The sequence below is a fragment of the Labrus bergylta genome, chromosome 5, assembly GCF_963930695.1.
Source record: "Labrus bergylta chromosome 5, fLabBer1.1, whole genome shotgun sequence".
Taxonomy (NCBI): domain Eukaryota; kingdom Metazoa; phylum Chordata; class Actinopteri; order Labriformes; family Labridae; genus Labrus; species Labrus bergylta.
In genome coordinates this window covers 18016570-18037294 of record NC_089199.1, presented here as the reverse complement: position 1 = coordinate 18037294, position 20725 = coordinate 18016570, and the positions used below count along the sequence as shown (strand labels likewise).

At 45.2% G+C, this 20725-nt stretch overlaps 1 protein-coding gene across 1 annotated transcript in view; it reads left to right on the top strand.

The window, feature by feature from the left end:
- Window positions 1–20593, top strand: part of lrig1 (leucine-rich repeats and immunoglobulin-like domains 1) — a 34969-nt gene extending 14376 nt beyond the window's left edge. The window contains exons 4-18 of the mRNA XM_020633111.3: window positions 4377–4514; window positions 4756–4899; window positions 5822–5965; window positions 6479–6622; window positions 8757–8900; window positions 11067–11147; window positions 12885–12956; window positions 13414–13485; window positions 13620–13783; window positions 14034–14387; window positions 15143–15424; window positions 16886–17320; window positions 17550–17684; window positions 17909–18184; window positions 18722–20593. Coding sequence (XP_020488767.2) covers window positions 4377–4514; window positions 4756–4899; window positions 5822–5965; window positions 6479–6622; window positions 8757–8900; window positions 11067–11147; window positions 12885–12956; window positions 13414–13485; window positions 13620–13783; window positions 14034–14387; window positions 15143–15424; window positions 16886–17320; window positions 17550–17684; window positions 17909–18184; window positions 18722–18906 — 2770 coding nt within the window. The 3' untranslated portion in view covers window positions 18907–20593. The remainder of the gene's footprint in view (window positions 1–4376; window positions 4515–4755; window positions 4900–5821; window positions 5966–6478; window positions 6623–8756; window positions 8901–11066; window positions 11148–12884; window positions 12957–13413; window positions 13486–13619; window positions 13784–14033; window positions 14388–15142; window positions 15425–16885; window positions 17321–17549; window positions 17685–17908; window positions 18185–18721) is intronic.
- The last annotated feature ends 132 nt before the right edge of the window (window positions 20594–20725 follow it).

The following is a 20725-nucleotide window of genomic DNA, read 5'->3' as shown; positions in this document are numbered from 1 at the left end:
AAACAAGAAAGTTAAACCCCTCTAAGCTAGTCGACTGCTAAGCATTAGCTTAACTCAGTGTATCTTCTTTCGCACCTTGCTAGCTTGCCAGCTGACTGACTGGAAGTAAAGGACGCAGCTGCCTGCTCCTTTAATATTTGGTCATCGTCATATGATTTTCTGTGATGAGCTTCGTGGGAGTCACACCTACGTCTCTTCCTATGTGTCATCTTTCTGCTTCTCAGAAATTGACATGATGCACTAGTACGGTCAGGACATTTCTGTAAGCTGTATACATCAGGAAAGATTAGGAAACTGGTCAAAGTTTTTCAAATTTCTTAATAATAGTGTGTAGCACAAACTCCAGTTCACTTAACTTCATATCCAAAACAGATCAGAGCAAGTTCACCTTAACTTGCACAAACTATGCAGAGTTGCAGCCCCTCCAAATGATTGCGGTGTCTTTTTTTGGCCTGACTTGAAGCCTGTTGCTAGGGGGAAGGTCTGTAGGTCTGACGGGAGTGGAGGCTGAAGGGAGGGTCGGATCTTTACAAAGCCACACAGCTGAAGCAAAGGCCCGCGGAAGCACTTGCAGCTGCAGCTGTCAGTCACATGGCTTACAGTAAAATGGGTGACAGTGAGAAGGGGAGGAAGGATGAGAAAATAGGGAGTGCTGTATCAGATCAGGGTGACATCACCCACATGTCGAAAAAGAGGAATGGTTGAGAAGAAATAGTGGAGGAGGTAATAAGGAGAAACAGAGAGGCATATGAAGGCAAAAAAAAAAAAGGGAAGCGAGAGCTGAGGTCATGTTCAGGATTATTCCCTAAAGTAATGCATTGAGTCTCCATGCCAACCAGCAGGCTCTCTCAGGAGTGTGAGAGTCTGTGTGAATGAGCCCAGTACATACTGCAGGGCAGTGCTCCTGTGCATTTGGTTGAGAAAGTCTGGAATGCTGTCTGACGACAAGTCTGTGTGAGACACACACACACACGCACGCACGCCTAAGCAAATGGACTGACTGCTAACTTCTATCTAATAGCAAAGTCTGTAAGAAGCTTAGAGAACATTATGTGTGGTTGCTTCCATCTGCCTGTCTCTATGTCCTGGAGTGTTTGTTATATTTCAAAGTGGTTGTAGAAGTTCATATATTAAATATAGATACAATGATTGACACGTTTTCAGAATCTCAGGCTTTCTAAATGATCAGTTAATTAATTATTATTATTTCAAAGGATGTGTTTACCGTCTTTTGATGATAGAAATAGATGAAGTACTGCGCAAAGTTTTTCACTTCACCTCAGCAGCTGTAATTAGCTGATGATTATCTTTTGCCATGATATTTTCAGACCCTGACACACATGGCTATTCAGAACTTTCTGATGCAGAACCTTTCAAAATGTGCACTCCGTAAGAACCTGCTGACTTTTTCCTGTTTAGGAATATAATGTACAATATTTAAAGAGATACTGTCATCTTGTGTCTAAACTACTAATTTAAAAAACAACTAAAACGGGGGCTGAACTTTTCCTTTATTAATTTTTTCTTTCCTTATATCTTCTTGCTTGGTTCAGAGGTGACTTCATTTTCTGAAGCCTTCACCTCTTGCTTTTCTTGACATGACTTTCAGATCTTGGCTACTGCTGTTGTAGAAGTCAGCACGTTTGCTGCCTTTTTATAAATGTTTTTTAGTCAAAACATTTGAGTAGACGAGAAATAAATGTTATAAAAGTCAGCCGATCACATAGGAACTCCTGAAAAATTGGACAAATGTCATATGCCATGCTGCAACTGTCCAATGAGGAACTATGAGAGCTTTATGGCATCCTGCTGACTCCCATAAAGCAACTGTAGGAGAATCAGATAAGAAGCCGAAATTTATTAAAAAAACATGCCGTCGAAGTAACAACATTTCAACAACTTTCCCAACGTCACATCAAAGGGGACCTTTAGAACAGCTCAGGGCTAGAAATCATATGGCCTGCTGGATGATCTGGTTTTAAAATAATTCTCCTTTTGTCCTGGGCAGCGGCTTCAAACGGGAAGCCTCATGGCCAAACATTCGCCCCCAAAGATGACACTGGTAACGGGAGAATGGGCATGCGAGTGAGAAAACGTCGATGCACTTTCCATACATCAAAAGAAGTGTCAAAACGAGCTAAGCTCACCATAATCAGATGGTCAATGGGGCAGAGTAATGAGATTTGGAATTAAGTGGAATCAAGCCGACTAAGACCGCCGGACATCAAAGGGAACAAGAGTGGATCAAGCTGCTCTTTATCAGAAACCTCTCTGGCCGTATGATAATCAGTTTTTATAAACGCTACTATTGTATGTGTGGACTTCAAACACCCCGAGCGCTGGAGCTTTATCTGTCTCTCACACACAGCTGGCTCTGACTGTGGGACAGGGGGGGAGGGAGGGAGAGAGAGAGAGAGAGAGAGAGAGAGAGGGAATTTGGTCTGAGTCGTGGAAGTAGAGCAGGGCGAGAGAAACCAGTGAGAGAGGTCAACCTCTCCCACCACTTTGAGACTGATCTGTTTTTCCCAGCTAAGGTCACCAGCTGTTGACCCCACCTCACCCCTTCCATCCCCCTAACCCTTTCTCCTCCCCCATTCCTTCCCTCCCTAGGCTCACCCTAGCCACTGTCTGTTGCTCTGTCCCATGTGTGGGATTTTTGTTTGTGTTGTGTGTGTGTGTGTGTGTGTGTGTGTGTGTGTGTGTGTGTTTGCCCAGGCATGCTTTCATGGCTCATCCTTAACCATTTCTGCCACTGTTTATTCAGGTGGGCCACTGTGGTGTGACCCCCTCCTCTTCTTAGATACCAATAAAGTGTGTGTGTGTGTGTGTGTGTGTGTGTGTGTGTGTGTGTGTGTGTGTGTGTGTGTGTGTGTGTGTGTGTGTGTGTGTGTGTGTGTGTGTGTGTGTGTGTGTGTGTGTGTGTGTGTGTGTGTGTGTGTGTGTGTGTTGGCTGAAGGCTAGAAAGGAAGGAGGGACTGACCTTGTTTTGATGAGTTTGACTGAAGGAACACCTGCTCTCTCACTCTCTTTTGCACTTTACATCAAATACACACACACACACACACACACACAGTAATGACACTTAGCTTTATTAAGTGGGAAAATTAATCTTTTATCGAGTTGTATTTTACTTAAATTCAAACGCTCAATGGGTCAATGGTAAATTGATCGTGAGCTAACTGTTTGAGCTTTAATGTGGTCCGTGTGTTCCTGCTTTCTTGGAGCTGTTAACATTTATCACAGAACAAATAAAGTTTATGTAATGGATCTCTTTCGTGCCTCTTCACTCTCTGTTCACTACCTTTTAGTTTTTTTCTTCTTCTTTTTTTATTTTTGGACAAGTCAAATGAAAGTGACACTAAATGAAATTCCCGTCCCTAGTTAGCACCAAGGCATGTGTCAAAAGTGTCACCCAGCAAAGGCTTTCATGTATGCTCGGATAACACTGGCCATCAGACTCCTTACACACATACATAGACGGACACTTCACACACACACACACACACACACAACCGCTCTGTCTGCTTTGCATGATCTATACCTAAAGTATACATTAGTCTGTGTGTGTGTGTGTGTTTTTAAAGTTAGAGTAAAGCTGTAAAACATTTCTGGCAAGCCCCGTGGCCTTCAAAGTCCTGAACTCACACGTGGTTTTAGACTTGTGTGAGTTTGTGTCATTTTGACTGCCAAATAGTGTTTCGACAGTCTGCTTCTAGTCCAAATGGATGTGTCTTTTGTTTTTCTTCTTCTCTGTATGGAATAGGGTCCGATTACCCAGAAAACAATCAAGCACAGATGTCGACAAAAAGAAAAACAAAAAAACAGTCCAGTCTTCTGTTGAGCTTCTGGCTGCTGCAGGCTTACTTAGAATGACAAAACAACTTTAACAAGTAAAAGTCGGTTTTGTTTCGTACAGATAAAAACAGGTTATGTTTTCTTGTCAGTAGCTGTCACTTATTCATGCTTGATAGATTAGGACTGTGATAGCTCCCAGAACACGAACACCTTTTGGAACCGCACAAACACCTCTTCATGACATCACACAAAGAATTCTGAAATCTCCCTATCAATGGCTCCAGTTGGTCTTTCTTTTGCGTCTAAAGTTTTGTGGAGAAGCACAGGTATCCTTGGGATTGTTTTAAGAGTTGTAAAGTACACGTTGAGTAGATGAAGACCACTTTGCTCTGTGTACTCTTCCCTCTTTGTGCCTGTGAATGGGTTAAGAGAGGCTCATGGATTTGGAGTGTCCTCCTCAGCTGATTGGAAAAGGACACTGACGTTAAGCAGGGTAATATTTTCCGAGATGGTGATATGGACACTTTGAGTCGGATTGTTAACCACACCTTATGCCTTTTATGTGTTTTTGTATTTTCCAGACATCATAATAAGATCCGCAGTATAGACGGCAGACGGACCAGAGAGCTGGTCTCTGTGGAAACCCTGGACCTGAGCAATAATGACATCACTGAGCTCCGCGGGCACTGCTTTCCTTCTCCCCTCCAAATCCGAGACCTGTGAGTACAATCAACAGGCTTCTTTTTTTTATTTTTAAACGGAGGTGTTCAAATAAACAGATAAAGAAGAAATGTTTCAGGACAGCATAATAAAACATAAAACCCATGACGTTTCATCCAAAACTAAAGCTTAATTATAAAACCCTACCCTACAAAGATTCATTACAGAATAAATACATTTTAGTTTAGTGAATACGTGTGACACATTTCTGACGTCAACATGTGTTGTGTTTGTGTTCAGGTACCTGAGCAACAACAAGATCAGTGTGCTGGAGCTTGGAGCTCTGGACCATCTGGGATCAACTCTACAGGTCCTGAGACTGAGCCGAAACCGCATCAGCCAGATACCTGTCAGAGCCTTCCAGCTCCCAAGACTGACCCAGCTGTGAGTACCACTGGACTTCATCAGTCAGACAACATATTTAGAGTGATGACAAAGAATGTGTTTGGATCTGTCAAAGCAACAAAAACTGTTTATTTTTTACATTAGGTCGTAGCTAACATTGGGTCGAGGAAACACGGAGTAAAAAAGAATTCATGTGGAGGAGTTTGTTGTGTCTGTTGATTGAGCTCTCTCTGTTATACATCGGGAACGCTATTACTGCGAGCTACACCTCTAGGGTTGGTGAAGTCTGACTGGGTAAACATTGAAGACGCATTATTAGTGATTCACTGCCCCCTTTCAGAATCCAAAAGAGGTTTTGTTCATTCTCAACATCAAACTTCCCTCCGGTGTTACAGCGAGGTCGACCTATTTGTTGCTCAACGCCTCCATTCTGGGAGCAAAAGGACTCGCATAATGGGAGTGTCACCCACTGTGGCACCGGTAGTTTCCCCAGGTGCCTTTTTGTTCAGCAGGTAACCCTGTTGACAGTGAGGATGCATATCAGACACAAAGGAACTCATGTGGGTTTAGATCTGCCATCCTGAGGGTTTTTAAAACCTTCACACACACACACACACACACACACACACACACACACACACACACACACACACACACACACACACACACACACACACACACACACACAACACACAAACACACACATGTGAATGGTGAGATATCCCAGGCCTCATGCAAACTGAAGAATCAATTTGATAATACTATTCTTATGCCAGGACAGCTCTGAGAAATGCATGCTAAGCATAGAATCTGTTAACTGCAAAATATTCGTGTGGCAGCTTACAGGCTACAGGATTCTTTTCTTTGTCTCTTAGTAACGGAGGCAGACGAGTGCAAACTGAAACTGCTTTTCTACCATGAACAGTTGCTACATGTACTTTTTTATCTGTCCACTCCGCAGTGAGCTGAACAGGAACCGTATCCGTCAGGTGGAGGGTCTGACCTTTCAGGGTCTGTCCAGCCTGGAAGTCCTCAAGCTGCAAAGAAACAGCATCAGCAAACTGACAGACGGGGCCTTCTGGGACCTGGCCAAGATGAAAGTCCTGTATGTAAAAAAACAAAAACACAACAAGTTACTTATAATTTGCAAATATTGTTTTGTGCAATATTTTTTATATATTATTGTTACATTGTGTTACCAACATAACACTCACATCAGAATCATATACCTTGTAATAATAAACATTTGATTCACAGAGTTTAAGTGCAGCACATAGCCCAGAGAAATCACAACCTCAGAAACCTATCTGCAGCAAGTTGCCTTCTATTACCGGAACACTCCACCAGCTAATCTTATAAGAATAAGATCGCTGTAGATTTCCTGGAGCTTGTCCACTTAAACAGCAATCACATATTTCCTGCTGACCTGCACATTACTTCAATAATAAGCTTACTATCACATTAATGTCACAAATTGCATCAAGATATTTGAAAAGCTGCTGCAAATGAAGTCATTTCTGAGCTCAAAAATCATCATCACCACACTCCAAACAGCATGTTGCCATGGTAACCATCCGCTCTTTCGCAATGCTTATGTTCCTCATTTTGTCTCTTGCAGTCACCTGGACTACAACAGCCTGGCAGAGGTGAACAGTGGCTCTCTGTATGGCCTGACGTCCCTTCAGCAGTTATTCCTCAGTAACAACTCTATAGCCCGCATCAATGCTGATGGATGGAAGTTCTGCCAGAAACTGAGGGAACTGTGAGTATCGGCATTTAAATGAGCCCGAGCACTCAAACTCTAGTGCCAGATGTGCTCTTGCGAAAAGGTTTTAGGTAGACGGTGGTTGAATAGCTTAGACCTGGAATGACATCTGCAGGTGGAGACAGCTGGAGTTAAAAATTAAAATAAAAAGTTTAACATAGTTTGGATGGATCCCTTTATTCAACATCCTTTTCTGTGGCTCTACAACCTGAGACGTTTCACCATCCCCACCCATATCATCCATCCACCTTCCTCGGGGTTAAATGACATTGTGCTTTAACACTCACTATGCTACGCTATTCTCCGTTTAAGCCTGTTATCCCATAATTAGAGCCCAGCTCAACGGCGCTCGAGCTCTTCGACAAGAGTTTTTGTACTCAGTTGTGAGGTGTGGGGGTTTGGCAAAGCAGCGTGTAATCCTCTACATGTTGTGTTGTGGTAATTACTCTGACGGATCGCCTTCACCGCCTTTGTCAAGCGATTGAGGAGTTATTATCTGATAGTCTTTCCTCTCCTGTAGACATGATTGTGGTATTGCTGCTGTTAAGTGCTTTGCTCAGCTGAGGCGTTGCTAACTGCGAGGTAGCCCCGGGTATCTGTGGCGCCTTTGTTTGTTTCTGTTAACAGTCAAAATGGATAAAAAGGTAGATGGCTTTCATTTGAGTTTGCTCTGTGTATCTCAGTGCTGTTTCCACTGTGCATGTCTAAGAATGACAGATTGCTCCCTGAAAAAATCCCCCCAGTGCTGCATTAGCCAGTATTTACATTATTTTTTTTTATTATCTAGAGTTATGATAACCCCAGGGACTGATAGAAGAGAGTGACTTGTCTTTATGAGGAGGCTGTTATTACATTCCCACTGGACCAGGCTGAGCTGGTCATCAGGGAGAATCTCGACACACATGACTGGTCAAGCAAACCTGAGGCCTGGCAGCAGAGACAGACAGCCAGGGCCACCGAGAGGGCAATAAAATGCACAATACTGCCTTTGAGCACTGTTCAAAAATCACAATAATAACATTTATTAAAAATGTAGAATCAGAAATATCATGAGTTATTAAAAGTATGAAACTAAACCACTCTTAACATTCAACATAAGATGTTTCAAAGCTGCTGTGAGGAGGCGTTAGCTGGTTATGAAACAGGCTGACATTAATACTGATTCCTTTTTATGACCTTTAAAATCAAATGAGGCCATAAGGAAAATGACAAATCATTTCAGTACAGTTATGAATGTATGATTCAGCTGTCATAGAGTGGGTGTCACAGTCTTCCTACAGGAATGATTCACAGCAGCCATTTTCATACTGCGCTTCTGCAACTAAGCTCAGCCGTCAGCACGTCCTTGTGCATTAATATTGATTCTGCGACGTAATATTGGTGTCCCAGTCTGTGAAGTCACATTTCGCCCCGCCTCCACGATATTCTTATTGGAGGCGACACGTCAGAGGGAATGTAATGCAACTAACTGCAGTCTGAATTGGGCTGGTGAGTTATATGTCTGAAAAAAACTTCTCACATGTACAGGACAAGTTCAGCAAAGAGAATGAACTGTTCTCGACAAACCGAAAGTCCCTAACAGAAGAAGCTTTTAGGCTTGATCTTCGCGTATTATTCATATAAATTAAGTGGAAAAGCATGCACTGTTACCATCGCATGGAGACTCCCTCCAGCCTCAGAAGAAAAATGACATTTGAAGCCTAGATCTGAAAATAAGTATCACTATAAAGGCTGCAGTAGTAATAGTGTATTCTCTTGGGGTTTACCACATGCTCATGTAAGCTTATAAAAGGAGGTTGTAGACATGTTAAGCTCTTAACCAAGAAACTATTTTTTCCCCCCAGTCAAATGGTTAAGACCTCAGTGGAGCTCTAAGGTCTGCTAAGCTCATCCTCTGTTAACATCTTGTGAGGAATAAAAAGGCACAATGGAAAAACACATCACAGAGTGGCAAATAGACACTGATTCAGGCATGAAATTTAAGTATAATGATGTCGCAAGCTGCCTCAGCATTTTGCCAACCTGTCATCTCCTTCCAGACCTCACACAGAACACCCCCCCCCCCCTCCCTCTCTTTCTCTTCATCCCTGTCTCCCTTTCTGTAAGTCTCATGCTCTGTTTCTCTCTCCAGGAATCTGTCGTACAACAACTTGACTCGTCTGGATGAAGGCAGTCTGGCTGTGCTGGGGGATCTCCACGCTCTCCGTCTGGGACACAACTCCATCAGCCACATCACAGAGGGAGCCTTCAGAGGCCTCAAGGCTGTACGCATCCTGTAAGTACAACCTGCCCCAAACAGCCAAGCCCTAAACGACCCCCAACAGAAAAGTCATTATGGTGTTGCCCCTGCTGATGATAAGACTATGTGCCTGTGGGAGCAGTGAGATGTTTAGTATTGGTTTTGTGTCTGTGATATTTGATATTTAGGCTCAACTAGTCCCTTCATTAGACTTCAGTGTGCAGCAGTTGTTTACTTTTTTGAGACAGGCTTGATCTCATTTGCAGTCATGTCTGTTTGTGAGTTTCTTTTACTTGAATGAGGAGTCTGTGCAACACGATTGTCGTGGTTTCTGTGGCAACTTTTCTCACTTTGCTTCTTTGTCTGCTTCTTTTTTTTTTGTCTTAAAACTGGCTCCAAACACCCTTGGATGTGAGAGCTTTCTGTGTCACTTTAGAACCTTTCCAGCCTTTGAAATAAAAGACAGAGGTCCCTTTTCTCACCGATCCACCTTTCACAGACGGCCTCGAACAGGCTTTAAGAAATAAAGAAAAAGAAGGGAATGAAAAGGAGAAAGCCAAGGAATAAATCCAGGAGTAAGACTTGGGGGTCTTGGTTCCTACCAAGGTCCTCTTGGCTATGTCCCCTCAGGCTGTGAGAGCCAGAGAGGAGTGTTGTGCCAAAGCTCTCTGGACAAGCGCTCTCTCACAGCTGGTTGACAAGTGAAGACACAAAATGCCTCTCTCTGCTGGCTAGCTGGGTGCTAGATAACTAGCTGCAGAGGAAAATGTGTGGGATAGGGAGATTTGCTTCTGACTGCTGTATGATTTCCATATCTGTCTATAACTGTTCCCTTGTTTAAATCATCAGTAGTCTTTAAACACACACTTAATGCTGATTCCTTCCCGTTTGATATGCTCTATCTTTGTCTTGTCCCTCAGTACACACACAGTATCTTTGTCTTTTTCACTCCTTCTCTTGTATCACTCCTGCGCGCACTGTATCTTTGAGGCAGGCCTAATCTAATCAGTGGAGGGGAGGACAGGCATAGGCTGAGCCCTGAAAAGGAGCCGGGGGAGTTTTAATTGGGCCTGCGCTGCTGGTCGTGCTGGCATGGGGCTGGAGCCTGCATCGGGGTGTGAAAGCTCCAAACAAGCCAGCCTGCCCTCTAATTCGGCAACGGGGGTCGTTGGCTCATCGCCCCCCCCCCCCCCCCCCCCCCCCCCCCCCCCCTCCCCTCCCCTCCCCCCCTTCTCTGTGACCGTTCTCCCCGCTCTACAGCCCCCGACACTGGCCATGCTTTAACAAGGCAACTGCCATTCACATCCAGCCAGCCAGAAAGAGTAGGAAATTGGCATCCCTTGTCCGGTCTAACTAAGACAGTGGCCAATGGGGTCTGAAAAGAAGCAGAGGGGGATAAGAGATGCTTGGAAAGCAACGGGAAGAGGAGGGGAGGAGGGGGCTTTTGTGATGATGTTGGAGGGTGTGTCTGGCCATCAACCTCAAAGGTCTTTCTCAAGTTTGAAAGAAAGTCTTTTAATGGTTCAGAGGAGTCCTCTGTCTCAGTTGTTTTTCTTTTCGATGACCAAGCAGAGGGGTGGATTGGTGGCCATTTAGCCATGACTTCACCTACAGAGGTGATTCTTTAGACTTTGCAAAGAGGAATAAAGTTCATTCAACAAGTGTTTGGAAAACCCCATAAGCTCTGAAAAGCCCCTTTTCCCTTTACTCCAACTCTTTTCATTTGATCCATTTTGTCCTTGCCAAGCCATGTCGTAACCCCCCCATCTAACCTCATTAAGACCACAGGCTATAGTTTTTTGCTGTGCCATACCTGTCACACTCAGACCAACCATTATGTTCTCGCCTGGCCCCCCACACTGTCATGAATTATACATGTGTTTTCCCTGCTCTCTGTTTGCCTCAGCAGACCAATGCACATGCACTCATGCTCACATGCACACTCCTCCTCCATGCCTCTAAGGAAAGAATGCGCTTGGTTGGCAGAGCAGAGCGACAGAGGGGCTCTAAAGGCCAGGTGCAGAGGAGGGAGGATGATGGTGGGGGGGGGGGGTTGGGTGAAGAGGGTAACCCATGACTTCCAGACCATCCTCTGCCAGGGCTGTGAAACGCTACAGCGCTGGCAAACGCTTTCCCTGTTCTCCGTCTTCCCTCCTCCTTCCATCTCTCTTATCCTTCTTTTTTCTCTCTCTCTCTCCACAGGGAGCTGGACCATAACGACATCTCGGGGACAATAGAGGACACCAACGGGGCCTTCTCTGGTTTGGACAGACTAAACAAGTTGTGAGTGTCTCCCCTGTTTTGTTTTTTAACTCGCTCTGCCTCTACTTTGCTATCAACCCCTCCTTTCCATCCCTCTGTGCTGCTCTTCAAAAACAGTCGCAAAAACATGAAAGCTTTCTCCTGCCTTTGCATCAAGAAGCTTCCCCCCCCAAATCCCAATTTGCCGTTCCTTGCCAGATAAGTTAAAATAGTCCAAGTTAAGGCTACAGAGTTTGTGATATCCTTCCCCTCAGGACGGCCACACTTCACTTGGTAAGGAGTTTCCAGTGACTTACAGGGTCCCTCTTCCTTTTGCACAACACTTGATCTTGAACATGGAAGGATTTTTTTTTTTTTGCTTTTGGAAGTTCAGGCAACTTTCCCTCCAGTTCAATCTGGCTTTCATCTTATGATTTCATTGTTTCCCCCAAGCTTTATGGCCAGACTGGGCTCTTGTTACTGCTAATAGTTCTAGAAGGAGATACAGTGAATCATTTTTTATCTGTTTTTCCTGATTACTCATCGATGTTTTCATCAATCCAGATAGTTCACTGTCAAGAATTAGCAAGTTGAGAAATTACAGCGGACGTGCATGCTCTGGCACTGTGGAGCAATCATCAACCTGCAGGATGAAAAGATGACTTCCAGCCAAGATGGTTCCCAGTGTGGGCACTGCTCAAAGAGAAAGACCGGGAGAAAAAGAGAGAGAAAGAGCTTTTCTTCGAGCTGGCAGGGGTTCGCTCCCCAATAGGCTTATTTCTATTTCTCCTCCATGCCTTCGCTTCTCTCTTCCCTTCTCTCCCAGTTCTTGTTGTTTGGGGCTGAGAGAGGGTGAAATTGAGGGCTGCATTCAGTCATCAACATCAAACGCCTTGAACGCCCCGCCCTCTGACCCTACCCCTTTTGTCACAGCGCTGGTGGAAGCGGCCCGCCGCATCCCAGCGCTGGCAAAGCAAGCCATGGGAAAAAGAGATGCAGTGAAGAGAAAGCAGGGGTTGAACATCAAAGTGTCCATCACACACACACACACACACACTGGGTTTCCTTAAAAAAAAAAACTGCTACATGAGGGGAAATTGAAGAACACAAAGAAAGCGATGAGAAGATCTTGGGATTTATTCCATTTTTTTTTAACTCTTTCAAAGTCTAAATTGCAAAAATGTCCTCTCATCTTCTACATGACAAGACAGCCGTTTGTTTGTGTGTATACATGTGGATGAATCTGAACACTGGGGTCCTCATTGTAAACCAGCCAGCCGTGTCTCCTCTTCCTGTGAAGCGATGGCTACAACAGGAGATCAGCGAGGGAGGGGAGGTGGCAGTGGGGAGAGAGGGAGGAAGAAGAGATTAGTACCCCAAACTAGAGTGAATCAATTCTTGGCTCAAACCAGACTCGACATGCACTGATACAAGTATGTTTTTACAAGCTCATACACACTCACAGACCCGCCCAGTTATTGTTTTTAAAATCTTATAAATATAAGAGTGGTCTTTGATGAGCAGCACAGAGCCCAGCCGACCCCCCGACCCCCACACCATCCTCCGACCCCATCCAATCTCCCTCACCCTTCCTCAGGGGCTAATCTCTGCACAGTTCAGATTTCCAATACCTCAATCCCTTCACTCTTATCAGATTCAGCCTGGCTAATTGTGCTTCTCTCTCTCTCTCTCTCTCTCTACCCCAACCTTTGCCATCCCCTTCTCACCCGCTTCCTCCCTTCTTCATCTATCAACATTCTTCATGTTTGCAAATGGCAGGACTCTCTTTGGAAACAAGATCAAGTCGGTGGCCAAGAAAGCCTTCTCTGGTCTGGAGACCCTGGAACACCTGTGAGTATCCCACAATGCTTAGCTGCCACTCCTCTCAGAAAGACAGAGAGAAAGAGTGTGTGTGTGTGTGTGTGTGTGTGTGTGTGTGTGTGGGGCGTATTACCAAAAGTAGCTGGCAGAGAGCAGACTGCTAGCAATTTAATAGCGTCTTTGTAAAAGGAGAACACAGCGGCTTTTGCGAGCACCCAGCTGCTTCCCTCACGTTAGCTTAGCACAATCTCAACTCTGGCCTTTTTCCCTGCCTCTGCACAGGAACAAAGTCATCAAGCAATGGGATTCCTATAAGCTCTTTCACAGGCCTTTGTTAAATAAGGGTGGGGAGGGACAGAATGTCTGCCATCTAGCCTCAGACATACATATATTTCACCGTGGTTTGGAGGCATATTCTCACTAATGAAGCCCTGTGTGGATGCAGTGGTTCACAGCTGATGTGAAAATGTGTGTTATGTCCCTACAGGAACTTGGGAGAGAATGCCATCCGCTCCATCCAGCCTGATGCCTTCAGCAAAATGAGGAATCTCAAAAGCCTGTGAGTTTTGTTACTGCATTTACACAAATCCACATGATTGATGAACACAAATCACAACCTGCAGCTTAAATGTATATTCAGTTATAGACCACATCCACTTATCTCTCTCATTTTCTTCTCCTCTCCCTCCCCAGTCTAATTCAGAGCGACAGCTTCCTGTGTGACTGCCAGCTCCACTGGTTGCCCGACTGGTTGGTGACACGCAGTCTGCAGGCCGGAGTCAACGCCACCTGTGCTCACCCAGAGAGCCTGAAGGGCACCGACATCTTCCAGGCCCCGCCCAGCAGCTTTGTCTGTGGTGAGTCCTGTGGATGTGTCTTATCTGTTCACAAGAGGTTCTTTGACATTTTGGCAAGATCCGTTACGCGCAACTTGCTCAAAGTTGTGTGTTACTGATTTTCAGATATGCAAATGGATCCTTTTTTTTCGTATTTAAATTCAATTTTTAAACCAATGTATGCACTGCACAGATACATTTGTCATGTTTGACAGGTTTTTGATACTTTCTTTTTTTTAACTGACTTTGTCTTTTCTTTCCCCCCCTTCAGATGATCTTCCAAAGCCCCAAATCACTGTGCAGCCAGAAACCACAGTGACAGTCCTCGGTAGCGATGTGAAGCTCACCTGTACGGCCGCCAGCAGCAGCTCCTCCCCCATGACCTTCGCTTGGCGAAAGGACCAGGAGCTGCTTCGCAATGCTGAGACCAAAAACTACGCCCATGTGCGTGCTCACCATCAGGGAGCAACATCTGACGCGCCCGGTGCCGGCGGAGGTGTGATGGAGTACACCACAATTCTGCACCTGCGGCATGTCACCTTTGCTCATGAGGGCCGTTACCAGTGTATCATCACCAACCACTTTGGCTCCACCTACTCCAGCAAGGCTCGCCTCATTGTCAATGGTAGGTTGCTTTTTAGAGTGTATGAGTTGATATTGTAAAAAAGTTTGATGTTTATTAAAATGTTAAGGGGAAGTATGAGAATATTAGAGATCCAGAGTAAGAGAACAACCCACAGGGGGAAAAAGAACTATCTCTGTTAATATGTGTGATGCAGCATCATTTCCACTAAATCAAATGCCTGTTTTGAACTGTCCTGTGTGACAGAGGAGCCATTCAGCTATGTGGCCATGCAGAGATTTCCTATTCCACTTCAATAAAGTCCTCTCTCTCCTTCTCGGCCTCTTATCTCTCCATGGATGGTATTCGGAACAAATTGATGTCAGCACTAAAAGGGGCTATCTCTTCTCCGCATTGTCACTTGCTTTACTGCAAATGGACTGCATTCATCACTAAGTTCACTTTTGATTGTTATCTTTGGGCACACGCATATAAAGTATTTCACGGTTAACTAAGCGTTTAAAATCATGGAATCATTGAAGTTCACTCCAGCAGCAGGAGGGAAATTGTGGTTAGGAGAACTTCATCAAGATTCTGATCCCAAACTTCTCCAGCAGTATCAGCTCAGAGGTTTTAAAATAGAACATTGGCTGCATGGTCACCAACCCAACTCTCCAATTTGTCATAGAAAAAGAAAGAATGACTAAGGTTGAGGTCTGTTTCCATATGAATCAGGGAAATGCAAAAAAATTCAACTTTAGCTGAAAGTTTGTCTTGTACATATATACTAATGTTAACTGTGTTTCTCGTGTCCACAGTGCTCCCGTCCTTTGTGAAGACACCCAGGGACAGCACCATCAGGACTGGACACACAGCCAGGCTGGAGTGTGCCGCAGAGGGACACCCGACACCGCAGATCGCCTGGCAGAAAGACGGCGGCACAGATTTCCCCGCCGCACGCGAGCGACGAATGCACGTCATGCCCGATGACGACGTCTTCTTCATCATGAACGTCAAGCCGGAGGACATGGGCGTGTACAGCTGCACCGCCAAAAATACAGCTGGCACCGTCTCTGCCAACGCCACCCTCACAGTGCTAGGTGTGTACTCCTGTCACGTTTCCTCCGAGTCAAGTTTTCTTGTGTTCAGTGTAACACAGTGTCGCTCGTTCTCCCACATTCCACTTGTAAATAGCTCAGCACTCGGTTGGGAATTGGTCAGTCCGAGGTTGCAGAATGAGAGGCTTTATATTTTTCTTTTCTCTGCAGCTGTGGCCGTGCTGCAGGTCAAGGGCCAGAGGTCACAGTTGGGGGTCAAAGGGGGGATGGTGGGTGACAGAGGGGGGGCTCACAGAGGGACGTTTGTTAGGCATTCTCACCCCTCCCTTCTCCTCTCCCAGTGGGAGGGACAGTCATGGCTGCTTCACTGCAGGCCTCAGTGCTCCCAGTTTATTGGCTGTTTTACACTGTTAAATCAAACAAAACCTTCTCAGACCACAGATCATCTTTGTCCTTTGTCTTTGGACTGAGCAGAGCAGTCGAACACAGCTATTGGGGGTTTGTTTCTATTTATAGTAACGAGCCTTAAATCCCCCCCCCTTTTGACACAACACTTCCTAACGTATTACTAACAGAGTGGTCGAGGTGGTTTTAGTGGCATATTTGCATGTTGTGAGACTTGTGAGAAACTTGTTAGACTTCACAGCAGTTCAAGCTGAGTGCTAATCCACTCAACAATGTAAAATATTGAAGCGAGCCACCATGCCTCCGCACTGAATCTGTGATGTTTGGGTTTAAGAGACAGAGGGGAAGGAGAGAGGAGGGGTGGCTGCAGTTGAGGGGCCCCTGTCTGGAAAAGAGTGGCAGGGGAGAGAAATGGTAGCCAAAGAAGAACTGGAATGAGAGTGTGGTGGGGGAAGGTAGGGAAGTGAGAGAGAAAAGAAATAAGAAAGAGAATGAAAGAAAGAGGTGCAGGGGTAGAGGACAGCAGGAGATTGATGGAGGGGGAGAAAGTATTGATAGAAGAGAGAGGGGCGACTGAAGAGGGTTAAGTGAGATCTCTTAATCTGTGTATGTCCCACTGTGAGGGGAAGTGTTCAGTCAGAGAGGCCTACCTCAAGAGGGAGAGAGACTCACACACCCACACTGACTCAGTTCAATGTCTATTCAGCAGAATGAAAAGTTGCTCTGAAAACACTGAAACATTGTTCTGAAGAGGATTCTTCCCCAACTGAATCTTGGTGTGTTCTGTAATTAAAATGTTTGAATTTGTCAGCAAGACTGATGGGAGCTCAGATTTAAAATTGTGATGGTGAGATGAGGCTTTCATCATGATATAAGTTTCAGTTGTTGGATATCAAAGTGGGATCATCCCACTTTGTGCTCAGTGTATCCTGCTGACTCTCCAGCCAGTAATCAATACTGCGAACAAAGTGATCTGCAGCAGAAACCTGAGAGCGGAACCTAAAACTCTGTAGCTATAGAATAACAATAGTACAAGTTAGAACGCTGACCTCAGAAATATTGTTTTTTATGTGAAACTCATCACCCTCTGCTCCACAGAAACCCCCCGCCTGGCCCAGGACCTGGAGAACCGCAGCGTGGTGGTCGGGGACACGGTGGCTCTGCAGTGTAAGGCCCTGGGCAGCCCGCCGCCTCGCATCACCTGGCTGCGCAATGACCAGCCTCTACGGCCTTCTGACAGACATCACTTCACCCCGGGGAACCAGCTGCTGGTCATCGGCTCCGCCTCGCTGGAGGACGCCGGGCGCTACACCTGCCTCATGTCCAACGCGCTGGGGACGGAGCGCGCTCACAGCCAGCTGGTGGTGACTCGGCGCCGCAGCACATGTGCGGCGTCGACGGGGCCGATCACAGTCACTATAGGGATCATTGTCATCGCCGTGGTGACAAGTATTGTGGTGACATCGCTTGTTTGGGTGTGCATCATCTACCAGACCAGGAAGAAGAGCGAGGAGTGCAGTGTCACCAACACAGGTAAGCTACTCTGTCCTGTTGTCATGGATACATATAACATTGTATAGCACTCATCAAACAGTGTTACAAGTTGCTTTACACAAAGATCTTAAAGACATTAATAAGATTCACATTTCTGATTATATACAGTAGTACACATTTGATACACATAAATACTTTGAGCACTAGTGGCACAGTATCCACAGACTGTGTAGTAATGTTTTGTTTTGGTATCTTTCCTTTCTTTCAGATGAGACGATTGTTCCACCAGATGTACCCAGCTACCTCTCCTCCCAGGGCACGCTCTCTGAGCGCCAGGATGTGTGTATCCGCGTAGAGGCAGGCATTGGACCTCAGCCTAACGGACACATCATAGACACCACAGGTACCGCTCATTTTTTTTCTAATGTTTATCCACCCCAGCAAAGTTTCTCCCACTTCCCATGAGCAAAGCTGCTGTGCTGCACAACCATGAAAGGAGTGCTGCTGTCCGTGCTGGCCTGCTCAGCGTCAGAAATAATTACTGCAGACGCCCTCACCACAGTGTTGACATACATTTGTGGATTTTCTTTCTCCCAATCGTTTATATTTTTCTTCCCCTGCTTGCAGGATTTGACGGTGCTGTCGTGTGTACAGACTGCATGGAGAACAGCAGCAACTACTCCAAAGATCCCGACTACCTGCCGCACAGGTTTGGCCCTGGAGGAGGGATGGACTACCAACAGCACTCTGCACCCCCATCATACTCTTACTGCCTCCAAGGGGAGCAGCACGACTCAGAAACACTGTCAACCCCCCTCTGCAACGGGACACACAACGGGATCCGAAAGGACTTGCATGGCTATCCAAAAAATCACAACACGTTACAACTGAGTGATAGAACAGGTGAGATGATTAGGAAGCAGAGTTTGAATATACTTTCAAAAAACGTTTTGCATGAACTGCTCTAAGTCTCTTACCAAATGCTCACAGCTGTATCCACGGGCCTAACACTTATTTTTTTTTTACAACTGTTCCTGTTTTTCTTGGAATATCATTTATATGAGGTGAAGCCATGAGAAACTAGCTGCAATATAGGAAGGCAAATTCCTTTGAATGTGATTGTTGATGGATTGGCTCCTCGCAGCATTTGACAGTGTATCATAGTTTTACGCCCAGAGCCCCTCAGGAGATCTCTCTGCAAAGACGCACTGAGTTTCCTTTGCTTCCAAAGTGCACGCCTGGGCCTGTCCTGGGATTCATCTCCTTTAGTGAGGACTAATACCAGTGGCCTCCAAATACCGATTCTCACCTCTACATGTCAACGCAGCCCTATATATACATTCCATTGCCTCTCTATTCTAAAGCCGAATGCATATTTGTCTGCGCACATGTCACATCACTGACTTTGTTTCTTCTCCCCCTCTCCTCTTTGTCCCTCAGTGGTGGCGTGCTCTCCATCACAGGAGGACTCCTTCCACAAGCCGGTAAAGCTGGCTGCAGTGACGTGCCATGGCCACGTGGACAGTGACTGTGATCCTGAGATCAGGCAGACTCTGCTGTCCAATGGACATACCCTCCGAGCCTCTCAAAATGAGAGCGCCCCCCTAAGGAGAGCCAGCGACTAGCAGGCACTCCATCGAGCCCCAAACTTGGACTTTAAAAAAAAAAAAAAATTTGCACTGGGAAATAAACTGCTACCTCATATCGAGGCTATTGATCCTAAACCTCCTGGGTTTGAACTGAAATGGAGAACCAGGAGAAAGAAAGGAGGGGGAGGGGCATCCGGAGTGTGAAGGCGGAGCTTGTGTGGGTGGCGTCCCATCTGAGCGTATCAGCTGTACATAGTTAAAAACCTTCATGTGGGAGGTGACCAATAAGAATTCTAGCTCCAGAAAATGTGACTTGCATTTGAAGCATGTAAATGTAGGGAATCTTGTACAGTGTATGTATGTGCAGGGGAAAAAGAGAAATATACCTTTGGACATTTGACTGTACATAAGAGTTTTCTTATATTATATATTATATAACTTTTACAAAAGAGTATTTGAATTTATGTGCATGAAAAAGAAAGGAGTGATGGTATTTTTATTTCTATCGAAAAAAACAGCCTTTTTCAGCTTCAACCAACCGTCAGCTGCGGTGCCTTATTGCATGATCAAAGAAAACTCAACTTGTAATAGCATATATCAAGAGACTTTACATGAGAGATTCTGGTACACTCTTTATAGCAACACTTTATTGCACTTGAAAGTTTTGTGACAAACGCTGCCAAACATGGCCTTACAGAAACACAGTTCACACTCAATGTTTTTGAATGAAGGACGAGCTTTTATGTGAAATATTTTGGTACGTCTGATGGTACAGGCCGGGATGTTTGAGGACGACACTTTTATTTTCAGTTCATACAAAAGCCGATCATGCAGGATGCTCCTCTGTGTGAGGAGACATTCCTCTCCCACAGTAAATCCAACAGTACATGACCTTTAAGGCTCTTCTACCTGTTTTACAATACTGCAAGGTACTTTGAAGCTGCTCTGATCTTGCTGGGAGAAAATATTCTTCTCTGATTGATCTTTTTATTTGTCCAAGATAGTGACTTGGCAAAATTTGCAACCACATGTGTGCTAACGTAGACTACGTTGCATTCGTAATGACATCTACAGCATGTGAGCCCAAGGACTGATGTTTAATTGGCCAAATTCAAAATGAGATCATTCTTATGCTATTCAATTAAGACAGATGGAGAATCAGGGAAGTGATTGTTACTGCTGTAATGTGCCTATACATCCACCATTGTGCATTCACAGGCAAATGGCCAGTATTTCTGCCTCTGTTGCGTTAATCGATGCGTTTTCATCATCACTACAGTTGAACACAGTTTCAGGTAACCAAAGGTGCGGCCGCATGCTGTGAATAGTTTGGAAGCTTGTGAAATGCGCTCTAACCAAACCTGGAGGAGTAACGCAGTCAGGGCCTGAACACGCTGGCTCACAAATCAAAGTTGTTGTATTGTGTAGTAGTGTATGTGTGCTCTGTTACCTGTGGCCTTATCAAGGTAAAGTGGAGGACACGCTCCTCTAGTTACACCTGATACCACCTTTAGGAGGTGATTTTTTTTTTTTTTTTTTACCAGCAAGACCGATCAGAGATCCCTGTGGGACAAACGATCCTAGTGTAGCAGGTAAAAGGGACAAGAGGAAGTGAGGTTGCAGCTGAGTAATTTATTGAACCATTGTACCAATGTCAAGGCTGAAACAGTGAAGTGTCTAACATGGCATTGAAGTGTCGAATAAAATCCCATTTTGCTATTAATGCAAGTGTTTCTTATCATGTTTTATTGCCCACATAAACACCATGAAGGGAGATGCTTCAGTGACAACAGATTCTGAGCAGCTGACTTAGCATTTAGCGCTCCTCACACGTCACAGCCGTTATGGAGAAGTC